General features: G+C 40.9%; 1 protein-coding gene across 6 annotated transcripts in view; it reads left to right on the forward strand.

The window, feature by feature from the left end:
- The window catches only part of RARB (retinoic acid receptor beta), a 317926-nt gene that overhangs the window by 255398 nt on the left and 44351 nt on the right, over window positions 1-18177 (forward strand). For all 6 annotated transcript variants that reach the window (XM_062569332.1, XM_062569331.1, XM_062569335.1 and 3 more), the window contains one exon: window positions 15079-15220. In XM_062569332.1, the coding sequence (XP_062425316.1) occupies window positions 15079-15220 (142 nt within the window). The remainder of the gene's footprint in view (window positions 1-15078; window positions 15221-18177) is intronic.

Genomic DNA, 18177 nt, shown 5'->3' on the forward strand with positions numbered 1-18177 from the left:
GTAAGTTCTTAATTAATTTTTCTTCTTGTTTCGAAGCAAAAGCTTTCCCTAAATATTGTTTTTTTCATATTTTATAGCATATTTTTATCAGAAGTCCTCTGAACGCAAGTAAAAATGATGGAATAGATGGAATCGGAAATAAAAATTTTGTGTTACCATATATTTTAAAATCTCATTTGTGAGTTGTGTGAGTGACATGAAGTGAAGAACAAAATTAATTGCCAACCATGTCAGATAGTGCATTGTGCATTTGAATGCTAAACTTGATTTCCAGGGCTTTGGACCCCAGACCAAGCTGTGGATTACACCCCTGCCGCTCTGCTGCGCTGGGGTGCTGGAGCAGAGACAGACAAAGACTACCAGTGTCTGTGTCCTGTGCAGGGGAGCTTGAACACATATATCTGCAGCTAATCGTCCTGATATCCTGCCGGTTACCCTCCGTCATAGACCAGGGGTTCATCTTAAGCTGGGAGAATAGTTGTTTTTACTAATGATTGTAATTTGTTTCTGGCAGTGATGCCAGTGCAATAAAAGTGCAGAGATTGTCCCAAATTACTTCATAACCATGCTAAACATGCTGTTCCAGTTATTTGCAAGCATGAGGAATGTCCTGTGGAAACAGGAATTGAAAACTACTCTCTTCCTTTGCATAAGCTGTCAAATAGAAACATAAAATTGTTTGGATTAAATCCCACACTCTCTTTTTGTGCAAAATGCCTGCCATGGTCAACGCAGGTTTTGTTAAGAAAAGGAGAACAGCATCAGACTCTCCAACTACGGTAAATTCAAACAGTTGCCAGGCGTGTTTTGGGGTGCTGCGCTGCGGTGGCCTATGGCTGGGAGGTTTTTGGCTATACCAAGCAGCGCCTGGGCAGAGTTTGGCACTGCGGAGTGACCATTTCCCGTAGTCAGCTGGTATCCAGCCAGCCTGCTTTAGGGGCCAGAAGAGTTAACTAACGTGGATGTGGACTTTCCCATCGTACCTCAGTCCACCACAGAGCCCGTGACAGTCCCCAAGAGCATTCCCTAATATAGATGCAGCCTCAATGTCTGCTGACCTTGGCATATCTTTTCAGGGTCTTTTTCCACTAACTAGTCCATAATAGCTATAGTTTATTCATTATTATTATTAAACTAAAATTGCCAAATCTTCCTCTTCTGCCAGTGCCTACTCATTTCTGCACTAAGCATGGGTACAGTAAAACATAGAAGGAACTTCAGATTTGCATGTGTACGTTCCTCTTAGTACTTGTGAAGTCCTGGCTCCTTGCACCAAGGTAGGTGCTAAAGAATCCACGTAAATGCATTTCTCACATCTCCAGCCATCTTTCACCTGCCAATAACTGCTGTGGCTTATTAGCAGACGGCTGAGAGAACTGAGGTGTGCAATGCATCAGTACCATACGCCCGCTTTGCAGTAACTTTAACAGAATTAAGTAAATCATATGTATGCATAAAAGCACTGTCTGTGCAAATCGTATTGGAGAGAGATGTCAGAGGCAGGTGAACTGTGATCCAGTCTGTTACGCTTTCCCTCTGAGAAGTCTTATGATTTTTATCTGACTGATTTAGAGTGAGTTTTTATTTTCCTAAGTGTAGGTTCTAGCTCATTTTACTTTTACATTTTACATTTCACTGGAGAGAGGAGAAAAATCCCTTTTGTTCCGATCATTTGTCATCTTTTTAATCTATTTCACAACTCCCTGTTGGTTTAAGGACCACATGAGGCCTTTAATTATAGATGTGGAGTACAGTTTGTCCGGTGCACACTCCAAAAGTCATTACCCTGCAGAAAAAAATGCAGTTTTTCACCATGTTTAATACACTGTTTTATAATATCTTAAAAAGTACTGTTAGCAGAGATAATTCAGTAGATAAGGGAACATGGGTTTCTGTGAGCAAACATCTCAGATATGAAATACTCTTTTTTTTCCCAGGAACAATAGTAACTTACATTTCTTTTCACACTATGCCATATACTTTGTTTTTACTTACTGGACAGCAATTACAGAATTCCAAAGTTACAATGAGCCTGATTTCATTTTCTAACCTTGCAACTTTTTTAAAATAAGCTGGGTAGCGAGACACCAGTAGAGAAAGATAAACAGATAATCAGTCTGTTGAATTTAGATTTGATAACTTGCTGAACCCCCCCAGTAAAGTGCACTGTTTTCCAGAGAATTCTCTGGAGTAAAGGGACAGTATGGAGTAGTTTGCTGAGTTTGCCTCTGAGCGTTGCCTTAAGTGCTAGTGAGACAGTTAGGGGTCACTGATCTGTTTGCTCTAGGTATCTTTCTAAATTGTAGTTTGAGTTTTTCTAAAAAGGACTTAAAGATTTTCTGATTGGCACATCTTAGAGAAATAAACCCCAAATTAATGGTTTTCGTACGTGTACAAAACGGAAGCTATTAGCTAGCTCTGTTTACTTACACATTTAGTATATATTTAGATGCTCTTTGTTTGCTACTTACTGGATTGATTTTGAGAAATATACCTATCTCTGTTTTCTGGTTATTGTAAACCACCACCTGGTCCACAAGTGGTCAGCGTCCCAATTTGCAGAAATACTCTGTTTGGCCTAAGAATGTGACCTTCCCTTGCTCTCCGTGTGTATTGACTGACCTGCTAATGGAGACAGAGGCCCTTTTTAATCCCGAATGAAATGCTCCTTTGAGGAAATCTCCTAAAGGAGTATTTTCTTTAGCTTCTTCTGGAAATGGAGTGCAATTGAATTTGCAGCATGGCTCCCAGAGCTGTTCAGCTTCGTAGAGCCAGGGCTATTCTTCGTGAAATCTCAGCCTTGGCTAGCAGTAAGGCTAGCAGTATGCGACTCTCCAAGATTTGGTATTTCTCATAAAGTTAGCTTTACAGTCTTTCTTCAAGTTGTTTATTGTATATATTCTTTTTTCTCTACCCCCTGTAAAACAAAACATACTGCTTAGTTAAAAAAAGCCCATTCCAGTTATGAGTAGCTATTCAAAAGTCAGAAAGTATCAAAGTTAAAAGTAAACCCATGTGTTTATCTTTTCATCTATCTGGCTTCTGCTGTATGGGTATTTTAAGTATGGATATTTTGTGTTTCTCAAGTTCAGTAGAAAGTACATACAGGTTGTGTCCTTTTTATGTTTTATATTATCCTGCTTTTTTCAGATGGACTTCCCATATACGAGGAAACACCTTTAGTGGTGACATCTCTGATGCCTCCCAGTATTCACTTAAAAAATATTTTTCATGTTAAAGAAGCCATCCATCTAATTCTATAATTGGTATTTTTGGTATATTAAGATATTCATTGTTCAACTGATACATTGCTGCAGCTGGTTCTGCTGCATATTCAGGATCCCTACTCATAAGTAGTGCTTCCCTTTGATAACATGCAGGAGTCCCTGCAATTTTGACAGCTCAGCTGAGAAGACAACTGAGATATAAGAATATGCTTTTGTGTATAAAATTCTTTGTAGTTTCACGTGACCACACTTAAAATTTCTCATTTTATCTCTTTTATTGGAAAAAGTTACTGCGCAATTAAAAACGTTATCATACTCCTTATACTCGTGTAAGATATATTGTTTCTGGATGCCGTGGCCAGAATAGTGGAGACGTAACCTCGGTGAGCCTCGGAGACCTGTGGAGCCCCACCAGCGCGAGGGGGAAAGCTGAGAGCCCCCACCCCACCTCCTGCTACAGTGAATGAGCGGTGTCCGCAACAGCCTGTACGCAGTGAGGTTGAGGAAGTACATTCCTGTTCATGGAGTTCCGTTTGTTCCCATTTCAGGTTCTCTTTAAAAGTGACAATTTAATAGGTCCTATTACTGTCAGACGTGGCCTGTTCCACGTCCCTCCTTGCATGTACTTACAGGGTAAATGGAGATTTATAGCAGCCGTGCAGCCGCTCCGATGGGCTACTGTGCACTCCTCCTCCAACTGTGCGGGCTGATTGCTCTCCGGATGAATCCTCCCGGTAGGGAAGAGGTCTGGGTGCCTGGCTCTTTGGAGCTCTGTGCATATATGAGAAATATGTGTACTTTATTAAATCCTCTCTTCAAAATGTACGGTGAATGTGCTTCCTGCTGGTGCAGAATAGTGGCTGTGCTCCGGGTCTAGGGACGTTTAAGCAGAGAATACCAGAGACTGTACAGCAGCCTACCATTTTAGAAATAAATGAGCATAGCCTCCTTTTTTACCCCTTGATCAGGGGATCAAAGCATAGTTCAGATGCTGCTGCAAATGGTCTTAAACAGTTGACTTTATCCTAGGTGATGCAGGGCAACTGCTACCTATACAGAAACAAAAAGAAACTTTTTTTTTTAAAGAAAAGAAGCAGGACAGTATTAGGTGACAGGAGAGGTGAAGCATGGCACCCAGGAACCAAATTCTAGGACTTTAATCTTACCCTTACTCACTTATTCCATGTGATTTTGGTAGATTGGAAGAACGATCATCGTGTCGGCCTCTGTGTTTAAATCTGACCATTGATTAAAGTCTGGCAGAGGAGGGAGAAAATAGGAAAGCATCTTGCTAAAATTTTCCTCTGTTAGATTAATCAGCCCCGGCTCATTCACGCTCCCCTCAAAGGTCGTGTTTGCTGCCCGTCCGATCGTTCCAGATTTGCTCTGTGCCAGGGTCCTGTTTCCCTTCGCCGTCGCTGAACGAACAGCAGTGCCCCAAACTCAGCGAAGTGGGGGCAGTCCTACGTGTGTCACGTAAGCTGTACTTCTTTTTCAGCATCTTGGCGTGATTTACAATCAGATGTAGATCTCTGGTTAGTGTTGCTTTATGAATCCTATTAGCACTTTTTGGAAGCTCAGTGATTAATAATGTTGCTCCAGGCATAGCACCTTGTACTTGCCCAGACTGCGCTTCATCCACCGTTTTCAGTCCGGTTTTCCGTTTCGTAAAGATCATTCTGAACGCCCTTGGCTGGCGCGGGGGCAGCGCGGGGCCCCAGGCACGGTGACCTGCTCACTCCGCTTTCTGCACCGTGGGGTACTGCAGTTGGGCAAAGCGGTCTCGCGCGGCGCACGGGCACGCAGAGCGGCATTGCCACCTTAATCGCTCCTAACAAAACCGGTGGTTTTGCCAAGCGGTTCCAACTCATCTCCCTGCTGTCGCCGTCCGTAATGAGTTTCAGCTGCAGTGTGGAAAGGTAATTTTCCTTGACTACTGCCAGTACTAGAGAGCCAGAGTTAAATATTTGTGGGTGTTTAACTCTATTTCCTAGTTTCCAGGCATCAGAGTTTTGCTAAATTTTGCACTTTACGAGATTTTAGTGGGTAGTTCTGCATTAACAGAGTTTCTTTTGTCACTGAATCAGGGTACAACATAAAGCAGGCAGTGCAAGATATTACTTGCCAGATTTCAAGGGATTTCATGCAACATATTTGTTTAGAGATCAGTTGTCAAAACTGCTTGCAAAAAAAAAAATTTTGTGGAGACATAATGAACGTGTTCTGATGAGCCATTCAGATGGATGCCTGAAAAACTTATCAGGAAGCATACTGCATAATTCAGCTCACCCCGGTGAGCAGCCACACATCCCATGAGCACCCACGTGGCTGGCAAGAGGGGCCCCGGGGTGGGCAAGGCAGGCTGGGGCGCTCTGCACGCTTGGGGTCCCTGGTAGAGAGAGAGAAGCTGCTGGCTCTACACAAACTGCACGAATCTTGCTGGTAGAGCAAGGGGAGTTGTGATTCAGGCAGCTTGCAGGCATATATAAATATTTGTGGCATAGTTTGCATTATTATTTCAGTCGGGCTATAAACATTCGGCTGCTGATAGCAGGCTGGAAACTAGCAAGCCTATAAATTTTAGATGGCAGGGAAGTGCAAGGGTTTTTTTATTGACTGCCAAGGTATGAAAGTCCCTGTGTCTCTCGCCTGTTAAATAATTGCAGTGCCAAATACGTATGGGAACGTTGTGTGTTGCTTTGGTTAGGTTTGAAAGAGGAGGAGGAAGAAATAAAGCGTACTCATTCAGGGAAATTCCTCGGCGCATATGCATACCTTCTGCCTCCCATATAGGTTCTTGTATGAGCTTGCCCTTCCCTCTTTACATGTTTCTAACTCTGCCAGCAGCTAAATGGAGAGGCCAATCTGAGAGACTCAGAGAAGTAATTGCAATATGATAGTAATTTCGTAGCTAACGTGACTCTTTCCCTTGTCCTCTGTGCTGCAGGAATCCGCACGTTACTGCATGGGTACAGCTTAGTGAGGATGGTTTGTTTTTACTGGGAGAACTGCTGCTTTGTTAGACTAGCTTATGTGCAGCTTCTTTTGTTTATAGTTCTGTATGGAAAATAAAAAATTATATGTATGTCTATTATGACATTACCCCTGAAATATTGTCCCCCAACCCCAATGGATAAAAAAGAGACCTTCTGAATTAGGAGCATAAACTAACGTGAGTCATAGATTAGGAGGATAACATTTCTGAGAGGCTTTCCTCATACTGTGTTTCCATGCAAGAGAGTAGCTACATAAATGGCTTGGAAAAGTGTCATTCTTTACTAAGAAATACTGCGCTTAATTAATTCTTGCTCCTGGGAGGTCAACCTGGGGCACTCATTATTGTCTTAATTGGTGGTATAAATCCTGAGGCACTGAAGGAGGAGGGAGGCAAAAAAGAAAAGGATGAGCCGTTAACAACGTCTAGCCTTTGGGATAGGCGCTAGCCAGTTGTACCACCATCTTACTGCCATTTTATGGTTTTAGGGGGTTATAGGTCTGGTCCTCCACAAATTAGATTAGAAGGCATTGATTTGCATAAACAAAAATATAAGAAAAATAGCAAAATGCAGTAGCTCATTCGTGTGCTCTGCATTAAACTATGTGAAGTATCTCAGTGCTCCAACTCAAAAAAATGTTTTCTTGATCTCCTGTTAGTCATATTAAATTATATTAATTACACTTCTCATCTGGAGTTTCCTAGCAGCCCAAAAATTATCCTATAGACATTACTGAAAGGAAGTTAACTGTAACTTTTTAATTGTCTACATTTCATTTCCTTTTTTTTATTGTTATTTTTTTAATTTCAAGAAAGCAGATGGAATTGCATACCAGCTCCTTCTTCTCAGTTCAGGTCACTGAAGTGAAGCAGCAGAAAATCTCAGCCATTCTTTCTCCTCACATTTTGTTTCAAGGTGATAACTGCTCTGTCTGGAGACTTTGACATGTTTGCTAAAAAGGTCAGGAGTTCAGTGAAAATCGAAGCTGTGGAGAAATCCAAGTGTGGTCTTATGGATACTATTGTACTCTTACCAGAGCAGCATTTGAATGAATGAAGCTTACAAACTTCATGGCAAATAGCAATCATTTTCCATCCTTTCCTGTTGGGGAGATCACTCTGTCAGTAGCTGCCTTTTCCATCAGCTGGCAAGAAGAACAGTGTTTCAGATTTGCAGAAAAAAAAGTAATAGTTTTGACTATTTTGGGCATGTTTTTAAGTTCAAGCCGAGTTTGTGGAATCAGAAAACATGTTAGTAGAGGGTGCCATGAAAAACGGGTTTCATTTCTGCCTCACTGGTGGCCAAAGACTAATTGCAGTTAGTAGCCCCATGAATAATTTCCCTCAAACTGTGTTGTATTTCTTCCTTTGTGGGCCTCTGAGCCCACAAGACTCTCCTCGCTTTAAAAACTATTAGGATTTATCAAGTGTGGCCTTCCTTGGCTTTGCTGGAGAGTTTCTTGCAGTTGCAGATGAGCATTCCCACTTCAATAGCTTAGAGAGGGGTGACAAATTCCTCATCTGCCTATCTCTGTCCACTGGTGCTTTTTCTTTATAAGGAAATGGGGAAACCCTAAAACCTTACAAGCTTTTTCATTGTTACAAAAATAATAAAGAGAGAATAGCCATTTTTCACCCTCAGTGGGTTGCTCTTATATCCACAGGTCTGTATTCCTGTGTGTGAGATTTGGGGTGACGGCTTGCTTGCTTTTGTGAAGTGTTTTGAGTTCTGTTGATAAAAAGCCCTGCTTTAAATCTCAACTATTGTTTTCTTCCTCCGGCTGTGGAAGACTACAGTGGAATAAGTGGCTGGACAAGATGAAATGTGAGTGGTGAGCAGAGATTTCATGCTGACAATAACAACAGAAAATCCCAGACGGCTTCCCACAACGGAATGCCACAGATGCTGGGTGTCCAAGCCCTTTTCTATACTGCATTTGGCATAGGTATTCTGTAAGCTGTTGACATTCAGCAGTGTTTATTCATTTATTTTGCAAAGATCCAACTGTCCTGCCCTGACACACGTAAGCAGCTTCCTGGCAATAAGCCTTCTTCTACTTGCTCTTGTAGCTGCTTCCATTTTGTGCAGGTGGTGGTTTCCAGGCATGATGTTAGACAGTTAATTTGTCCATTCCAAAAGCCATGATTTCCAAAGCTGGATAGACAGGGCACACATCCTGGAAAAGCTCTGTGCAACTACAAGTATGCTTATTTTGATTTCCTCATAGCTGCTTTTGCAGTTTTTGTTATTTGTGGAGTCTTAAGTTCTGCCTGCAGCCATTTTATAGCATCTTTTTACAATTTTATAGCCTCTTTTTACTAGCTTTTATAAACTTTTCTATGCAATCACTGTTGTGGAGTTACACATTATCAACAACTTTTATACCAGATATTCCTGGTTAACAACTAGAAGTTGTATTCTATGTCTGCTCTAACCTGACTGATGCTGCCAGAGATTGATTATTCCTTAACTGTTGCCACCTGTAACAAAAACACTGCAGGCTGTGTTTGGTTTGTGTGTTTGGGGAACTACGCAGGTGCATTCATAAGCAAAGTGCATTTGTGCCACTCTCATTAGTTGGAGCCTAAGTGTCTCTGCTGATAGTCCAGAGAGAGCAGGACCCAGACTCTTCTTATCTTGGCCAGGTAAGTTTTACAGGGTTAGCAGGGGTGGAGGGTTGCTTAAATGACTAAAATAAATAGACTGAAATGAGGCTACGCATCATGAGCAGATTTGCACTGTAAAAAGGTATGTATTTACACAGTCCCTATTTCAGAGTGCAACTAATAGCAGAAGTTTCAGGTATGCTGTAGGATGGGTTTTCTTTTTGGTTGCTACTGTTATTTATTTTTGCATTGAAAGTGCAGTTGATTGGTGACTTGATAAACTATACTGCAGAAAAGTCTTTTCTCCTCCTTTGTTTCTTTTGGGGACGTAGTAGCAAGACTCTTCACTCAGAAGCTTATTTTGTAGATTTACCAAAGAGTGGCCTCTAAATCTGCAGGAGTCATAGATGGCTGACTGTGTTTGGGGGTAATCAAAGCTGGACCAGATGAACTGAGCAGGCTGTTGAAACAGATTGAGCTAGCAATAGCCCTTCTCTTTTGATTACCCGGTCTCTGGCTTGCAGTGCAATTCTTCGACTTGTAAGCCTGCTACATCTGTGAATAAGATTTGGCATACCTTATGCTAGCAAAATATTTTTAAGAAGTGGTTAAGACCAAATGATTCTTGCCTTCATGTGATATGCATACTTTTAGCTTTAAATCATGTGACTTGCCAAAATCAGCTGTAAAGCAAAGAAGAAAGAATTGATTATCAGGTATTTAAGCATAGTGGTTTGTGTGAATAGTTTTGTAAGACTTCATAAGCTTGAACATTCAAAGTTATTTTGAGGCTTATTCATAATGACTTGCTCTGTACTCAGATAACCAGTGACACAATGGAGTTCAAAGTATTATTGATGTATTTAGTATTCTCTGTGAGCAGTGCTGCTCTGTACTGAGCTCTTTAATTTTTGACATAGCGATGGGTAAATACTACAGAAATAAATGGTAAGTGGGATTAGGTGGGGTTTTCTGGCATTGTGTTGAAGTTATGTTGACTAAATAGGTTGTTTGGTTTTAAGCAATAGACCTAGTAAACTGGCTTTATTTGCTGCTTGATACATATGGTTTCACATATCGTTCTCTGCTTTCAATGCAGCAGATAAGATACCAACACAATTAAAAGTGAAAAATAATCTGTCTGCCCTGCCAGTGGTGAATGCTCAGGGAACACACGCTGATACAATAGGTTTCTGAATAATTTATACTCAGCATTTTTCCCTGCACTCGGTAAATGAGGACGCCTAATGTGGCATGGTCAGAATGATATTCTATCTGTCATCCATTAAGATAACAAGATTGGTGGGCCAGGGAGGGGCATGGCTTGGAGTGCAGAAAAGATGAGATTAAAAATTTGAAATGTTTGCCTAAACTGTTTTGTGTAAAGGGTTCTGATAAAAGCAACTCAAAAAGAGAATTAATTCAAAAGTGTGACTTCTGTAAAGCTTTGTTTGTCTTCACTAAAATAAAAATACATGATACATGTTTATTTCAAAGGTTGTGGATAAAAGGAATGTTAGAGCAAATCACTGCTCTTGATAGGTCTTCAGTAGCTTCCTTTACTTTAAATTCAAGAACTTTGTAGGTGCTGTCAGAACCAAATATGTATCACTGAAATATGTTATGTTTCACAGTATGTTTTTTTTCTTTATATACATAATGCATTTTAAATTATAAAGAAAGACTCATTTCCACTTGTTTTTGGCACAAGGGTGTCTCTTCTGCCTGTCGTCATAGGGTGTTAGTTTGGAAAAGATGCTAAGATGTTTTCATAAAAATTTACTCATGTAAATATTCAGCAGACTAGATTCCTTACAAGGTGAATGCATTACAACAAGTAGTAACTTTGCTTGCTGTTAGTTTCTAACAAGAGCCAATAGCCACTTTAATTTATAAACAGTAGTGATTTGCTATCTCTGAAATTCCTGGCAACTTCTTAAAGTTAAGATTCATTCAGATTTTTTTTTTCCCCTCTCCTAAGGAAACTGTCAGGGTTGTGAGAACAGATGAGAAAGCACTTTGAGAAAACTTAGGCCTGTTTCTAAATTTGCTTTAGTGAACCTAGAGAGGAAAAAAAATGGATATAGCCTGTTCAGCACAGTGTTCGCCTCCTGCCTAAATCTTTCTGTTGCGAGGAGCTGACATGAAGGCATTAAATCCATAAACGCAGTTTGACAAGGCTTGCCCACTAAGAAAGGGGTTGATATATTGGCCAAAAGCAATAAAAAAGCCATTATGTTCTGCTTGCGTATTATACCTGTTCTGCTGTTTGGAACCCATCCCTGGAATGATTTTAAGTGTGCTTTTCTGCTTAATCTGAAGGCAAGTGCCAGTTCTGCCCATCACTATGTTCTGCCATATTTTCCCTTGCTGCAGAGATGCTAGTAACCAAGAAGACAAGAGAACAGTAAATGCCTGAACGGGGAAAAAAAAAGACCATGTCTTCTCTAGTTTCCATCCTGCCCTCGCTGTAGTCTATCAAATGGAATAAGCAGGGCGACACTGTGCCACGGGCAATGTATCATGTCCTGGGTGGTGTAACAAGCCAAATACTTTGGGGATAAGGAAAAATCATGGTCAAGTACAAGCCTGTCAAATACTGCCTACTGGGGATAAGCTCAAGAGTGGTTGTATTTAGATTTTATTATTGTGCAGCGCAAGTACGTACAAAAATGCAACCCTACAGATGGCAAACGCTGTCAGCATGGAGGCAGACGACTGCTTTTAATCATAGATGGTAGGTTTGCCTGTGCAGCGCATGCAAATCGCTGCTTCTGCATGCACCCCAGAGGCCTTGGGCTTGGGGCGCATGCGACATGGCGAAGCGCCTGCGCTCTTTACAATGCCTGGGATGCATCTGCTTGGTATTTGTGGTGAGCAGGCCATTGCTAAAACCTGTCGTCTAGGGCAAGACAAACTTAAAGGAAAAAAAAAAAATAACCATGTTGAAACCACATGACTCCAAAGAACTGCCTGGCTTATAGATTTTTTTTTTTTTTTTTTTTTCTCGTGAGCAAATATTTTTGTGAGCTTACCATCAGATTTGAGAAATAGTCCTAGGCACGGCCGTGACTGTAATGCCGCCTGCAACTTCTCCTGCAGTGTGCGAGGCTTGCGGAGGTAGATCTCAGAACCAAGCTGCACAGCTATGTAAATGCTGTTTGCCCTTTTTATGCTCAGAAAACAGCCTCTTATGCACCAGATGATGGTTTTTGTTTTGGACATTTTTGTATGCAGAGAAACAACATGTTGAATCTGAACACTGTTCCTAATGTCTGTCCAGAGGAAAACTTTAAGATCAGATTCTTCTCACTGCCATATTGTTGAGCTTTTAAAAACAGTTCATCACAAATATTAGTAAAATGGTATCCTGCTACTGTATTATAGAAGAGTTATTTAAAAATTGGGCACTAATACACCATTGAAAAACAGGTCCTTAGTTTTGGGCAGGACTGCATCATACCTTTTTTAGAATGAAAAATAAACTTGCTAATGTAAAAATATTCAATTTTGTGGGTAAGTCCAGAAGGATAAACATAGCTGATGGAAAATTTGCAAAACAGTCTTAACCTTCTGCAATTACTATTCCAGTCCATATATTTTATTCTATGTAGGCTCTTGCTTCAGGAGGTTAGGCTATTGAAGGAAATCCCATGGAAGAGCTGGCTTAATTTAGACCTAGATATTTATTTTTTCTACATTTGTTCTTCTTAAGGCCTTTGGCTTAGTAATGGGTTCATGAATGCTTTATATTTACAGTCTTCAGAAGCTCTGGGTGGCTGTAGGGGCAAGTCTCTATGTTAAGGACTGAGGTCACCCTCTCTGCTTTCTTTGCTGATGGATTGTAATTACACCCTAGGTTAAAAGGATCACAGAATCTGTGTCCAAATATCGGAACAAATGATCAGTCAACGGGTGCCATTAGCTACGGGTTGTATTTTGGTGCACTACAGGCATATTTTGGGGAGGTTGTTCCTGCTGCGCTCTGTATTGGGTGACTCTTGATGCACGTATTTCATTTCAAGCAGTGCCTGTTTCAGTAAACTAGAGGTTGTTCAAGCATGGCTGATAGGCAGCCGGCGCCCCAGAGAGGGTGCAGGCGACGAGGAGGCTTTGGCAGCTGATCTCTATTAAATCACTCACTGCAAGGTGAGACGCTTGTTGCACGTGAGAGTTGTTTTTGTTTGTTCAGGCCATTTTGCTTACTGGCTCGTTGGGCTGCTCCGTGGGCTATAAATCCATTACTGCCTGACCAAGGGTGCTGCTTTACATGCAGCAGTGGGTTAAACTGGGATGGCTGAAGGGGAAGTTACCTGACTGGGCTCCTGCTGCCTCCTTCCAGCGGGAAAGTGACCAAGCCACACACTGACCCCTGAGCCAGCACAGTTTGCAACTTTTGCCTGTTGAAGTAAAATAAAATAAATGCCGTAGACTTCTTACCATTCTGGTTAGCATGACCAACAGTTCTCACAGAGCCAGGTAGATGGGAATATCAAAGTAAGAAAGTAATAAATGAATAGTATTACAAATCTTCAGCAAGTAAACAAATGTATACCCTTGCCGTGTTTTCTCCTGCAAACATTCCAGCAGTGTTGATGAGTTGAATATAAAATGTGTTATTGATAACTTTTTAAAAAAGTTTTAATCGACTAAATAAATGACATTAAATATTTATTCTGGGTCTAGTAGCTTAAGAGAAAGAAAGAAGAAAAGAGTTTTTATTTACCACTTTGATTATAATGTCAAGTCCCTTCTAAATCAGGGAAGCTAGCCTCAGGGTGAGGCTTGCCTGTGCAAGAGCCGCAGAAAGCTATTGCCAGGGGTTGCGTGATTAAAGAAGCATTTTTTGGTTCTGAGCAAGTCTGAGGTATTTTCATAACGTTAGCATCTATAGCATGTTGGGTGTGCAAGGAATTTATGAGCAGCCCTTACTGACTGTGCTTGCCCTGCCGCTCCCTGATCGTATGGCCAGAACAGAAGCTCTCTCGGTTAACTCTGAATGACAGAGTTTTGGGGTTTTGAACTGCTTGAGTGTTTCTGGGAGTGCTTTTAAGAAAGCCTATTTTATAGCTCACCATGATCACATCTTCAGGCAAACGTGTTGTAGGTACAGAGCTATCATCTCTGAGATCAAACCTACTACTTCCCTGTAGGGCGTGAACATGCGGCTCAGTGAAGAGTTTCAACCTTTCAAGCCCTCCAACAAATACTAAATTGCCAAATATCCTTCCGTGCTGCTATGATGTTGACTGAAATTTGACCCCAGTGCTTGCTGAAATGGTGCTCAAAACCTGAGTGAGAAGGTTAAGTAGCCCTGTCAAATTTCCAAATGTCTGTCACAGAAATACTTTCACTGCTTATCTGTGGACTGAGCTCTAAAATGCTTAAAATAATCCTCCTTTCTTCTTCACGATTATATGATATTATCTAAAGCATGTTTTTTAATGGAGATAAAGAAATTAACTTGTTTTTGCCTTTTTTTTTCTGTGCTGACCAGCCTTGCCATTTATGAATGTTTTTCTCCCTCTTACTTACCATGGGAGGAATCCAGTCAAATGATGTTCCTGAAGTATGAACCAACCTTTTAGTTCTGTTTTTTTAATTTCTGTTCAAGATCATTCTAGCTACATGATTATTTTCACAGCTGTGTGTGAATAAGAAAAATACTGTAATTGGCAGGGTTTACAAGTTCAAAACTCAGTAAGCTGATGTGGAACTCTTCCACCCACAGAAGCCAAATTTATTGCTGTAGGAGTTGTAACTACTAAAAGAGCTGGGTTTCCAATTACTTCACTTCTATGTGCAGCATTCAAGCTAGAGAATCTCTGCAACAACCAAAATAGAGGGGACCTTAGAGCTGACGGAAGCCATTGCTTCTTGGATGAGTGTTGGACTTCCAAGTGGCTCGATCTGGAAGGCTACTGTTCACCTAGTTCATTACTAAATACATAAGCCCAAACTTTCTTCCTTTGAGCCCTTATGTAAAATCTAGGACTTCACTTCCTGAGTGCTGTTACTAGTTCTAGTTTTGTTTATTTTGGCTTTGAGTTGCATTATTTAATTAGCTTTTATTTAAGAGATGATTTTTATGTTGCAGGAAAACAATATTAAATTATAGTAAGCCTGAGTCTTTAAAACTTCCCTACTTCAGCCATAACTCTGAACTATTTTGCTATTTTAAGTGCTTGTCTTTAAGGGTTATGGGAAGCTCAAAGATTTGATTTCTTTTTTTTTTTTTCTTGATTTCAGGGCTTCTTCCGCAGGAGTATCCAGAAGAACATGGTTTACACATGTCATAGAGATAAAAACTGTGTTATCAATAAAGTTACTAGAAATCGCTGCCAGTACTGCAGACTACAGAAGTGCTTTGAAGTGGGAATGTCCAAAGAATGTAAGTTGTCTTCAGAAACAATTTACTGTTTGTCATATTGTATGTATATATGGCAGTCCCCAGGGAAGAAAAATATTATGTGATTGAAGCTAGTATCTGCGTTCATATGCAGAAAGGGAGTTTGACTTTTGCACTCAGCTTCAGACCTGTTCTTTACTGATTTGAGTCCCTAACTTTGCTGCCTAAACACCATCATTAACGATTTCTAGCGCAATGCCACCTGGCCAGCCCGGATGGAGGTGAGAACTTATTAGTAGGTACTTCTGCCAGGTTTTCTCTTCTAGTTTAATTATTTAGAATTATTTTAAGTGCATGTGTGTTAACTGTCCAAATTCAAAAGAACACAGTCACAGCTATGTGCTTTAATAGTGGGTTATCACCAGATGCTTTCAGTTACGAAAGAGCATCTTTGACAAGGGTGTAAGGGGCAGCGCTGGCTTGCTAAGCCCTTGTAACACTTCGGTGCCCTTCTGTGAACGCCCACGTACCTCTTTGCTGCCTGGCGAGCCGCGGTGTCGGTGCCGGCTGTTGTTTCCCCAGCACTTCCCCTCGATCCTCATGCCGTGGGCAGCAGCCGTCCTTCAGCCCCGTGCAGGTGCATGGGCAGCCGTGCTGGGAACCGCGCAGGGACCGGACCGGCCGCCCTGGCAGCGGGTGGCGAGAGGGAGGAGAGAGGTTTCCACGATAGTTCCCTCGTCAAATCTGTGACCCAGCCACTCAAAATACTCGTGTATGGCACTTTAAAAAGCTGGTAGAACAACGGCCTTAAGTACTGACTAGTTGGAGTCTCTCTAAAAGGTGAAATCTCCTGAACCTACCTAGTAAATCTGACTATATGCAAAGTATTGCTCAATGTACAAAATGGGAGGGGGAGAACAGATTTTTTTTTCCCCCCTCTATTTTCCAAAAGCCTTTTCTTTGCCCTTGAAATTAACTTTGTAAAGAATATTTAGTTAGACATTTTTTCCCCCCTCCTTGTTAACTGATAATCCTTTCAAGCATGAAAATGTAGCAGAAGGAAGGCTTTCTCAGATCTCCAGGGGGAACTCTTCTAATTTTAGAAGACTGTGTTTTTTTTTTTTTTGTTTACTGCTATCAAGCCAATCAAAATAAAATAAAAAACCAAAATCCTTACATGCACTGATATATTGTTGTGGAGTTTTTCCTTTATCAATGACTTTTCCTGATTGCAGTAGATCAATTCCAATACAACACAGAAATTTGTAGTGTGCCCATGAGAAGCAAAAAATTACCCAGCACCACTCTCTTTACTTAATTCACCCACAGAACTTCTTTAAGAAGACTTGAGACTGGAGAAAGAAAACTAACACTGATGAGACAGTTAAGAACGTATTTAAATTACAGTTCAGTCATAAGCATTTCTCTTTCCAAAATTGCATGAGATGTCCCAGTAGTTCATTTTTCTGTACTTGGGCAAGATCTGAACGGGTCCCAGAGTCCCACCAGTCTACTAATTGCCGCTTCTTTTTCTCTGTCTCAGTCTGCTGCTTCTCCTCTCAGAGGGAAAGTCTTGCAGAGAAAGAGCTAGATATATCTTCAGGACCGCTTTGCAGAGTTTCCAACCCTTCCTCATGGAAATTAGAAACTGTGGTTAATGAAACAGGCATAACATGCAAGATTTTACTGCTGATGTGAAATAACAATCCTCTTAAATGCTATAATACTTCATCAGAGTAGGTTTGGGAAATAGCAGTATTGCTAACATGTTAGCCAAGGTTAAAGTATACAAATTTACCACTTTTTTAGGTTGTATATTGTTCTCTTTTCTCTCATAGGATAGCTGGAGCTTTGCCAGAGTTGTCTCACGCATGAATTAAGCTCTGCATGTTTCTTAGTCGGAACAGAGAGTGAAACTCGGTTAGAGCGTGGTGCTAATAATGCCAAGGTCGCGGGTTCAATCCCCCTATGGGCCGCTTGCTTGAGGGTTGGACTAGGTGATCTCCAGAGGTCCCTTCCAACCATACCAGTTCTATGATTCTGTGATTCGAAGAAACTGCCCTTTGGCAGTTGCCTTTATCTCAAGCCACTCTGGGCACCAAAAGCAGGATGGTAGGTTGGAGAGAGAGCAGAGAAGATACTAGGAGAAGTGAAGGATGTCCTCTGGCTGCATTTCTGTAGAAGGCTTTTGCAGTGTAACAGACTGTGTTTTAAATATCATCAGTTTGAATGCAGTGTCTTGTCCTCTGAGTTTAAAAACAGAGATGGTTCTTTGTTGTCTCTTCATAAACCTTTTAGAGTTAAACTTTAAAAAATTCTTTTCTAATCCAGCTTTCTTGCATACATGTCTCCAGGTTTCAGGTGCACTTCTTTAGAAGTACACATGGTAAACCAAGGAAGTTAGTGGGCTTTTTTTAACAGATGGAGGTTTTTTTCTAAAGAAGTACCTTTTTCAACTTTGTTTTTCCTGTCTTCTTACCATTCTGTTGCCTTTTTCTGTGCTTTGTTCACGGCTTTCTTATTACAAGGTATCAGAGGAGTCCAACAGGAAAACAAGGCTACAATAGCCAAACCCCAAAGTCTGTTCCCAAGCGCTAAAGAGGAGTAAATGCAGTATTTCAGTATCCAGAATAATCTGTGCTTAAATTTTACAGTCATATTTTTTTGCTCTGCCTTTAAAGAGTACTTAGATATGCAACTCCTTTGAGTTTAATGAGAGTTACACATAAACTATCTAAGATCAGAAATGACTGCCTAACCAGTGCAGTAAGTAAGATTTTTAAAGATGGAGATAGAGCATGTTGTAAGAGATAAAGAGATACTCAGTATTTCTTGTATGCTTTTATCTTGTCACAGGGAATGAAGTGAGATGATGAAGGAATGCATCAAATTTGCATTTCTTTACGTTTTGTTTTGTTCCCTTAAGAAAAATAAGGTATCTCCTGCCCCACTGGAGTCCCCAGATCTGATAGAGAGGTCGGTAGCAAGGCTGCCTCCAG

This window comes from Rhea pennata, chromosome 2 (assembly GCF_028389875.1).
Source record: "Rhea pennata isolate bPtePen1 chromosome 2, bPtePen1.pri, whole genome shotgun sequence".
NCBI lineage: Eukaryota > Metazoa > Chordata > Aves > Rheiformes > Rheidae > Rhea > Rhea pennata.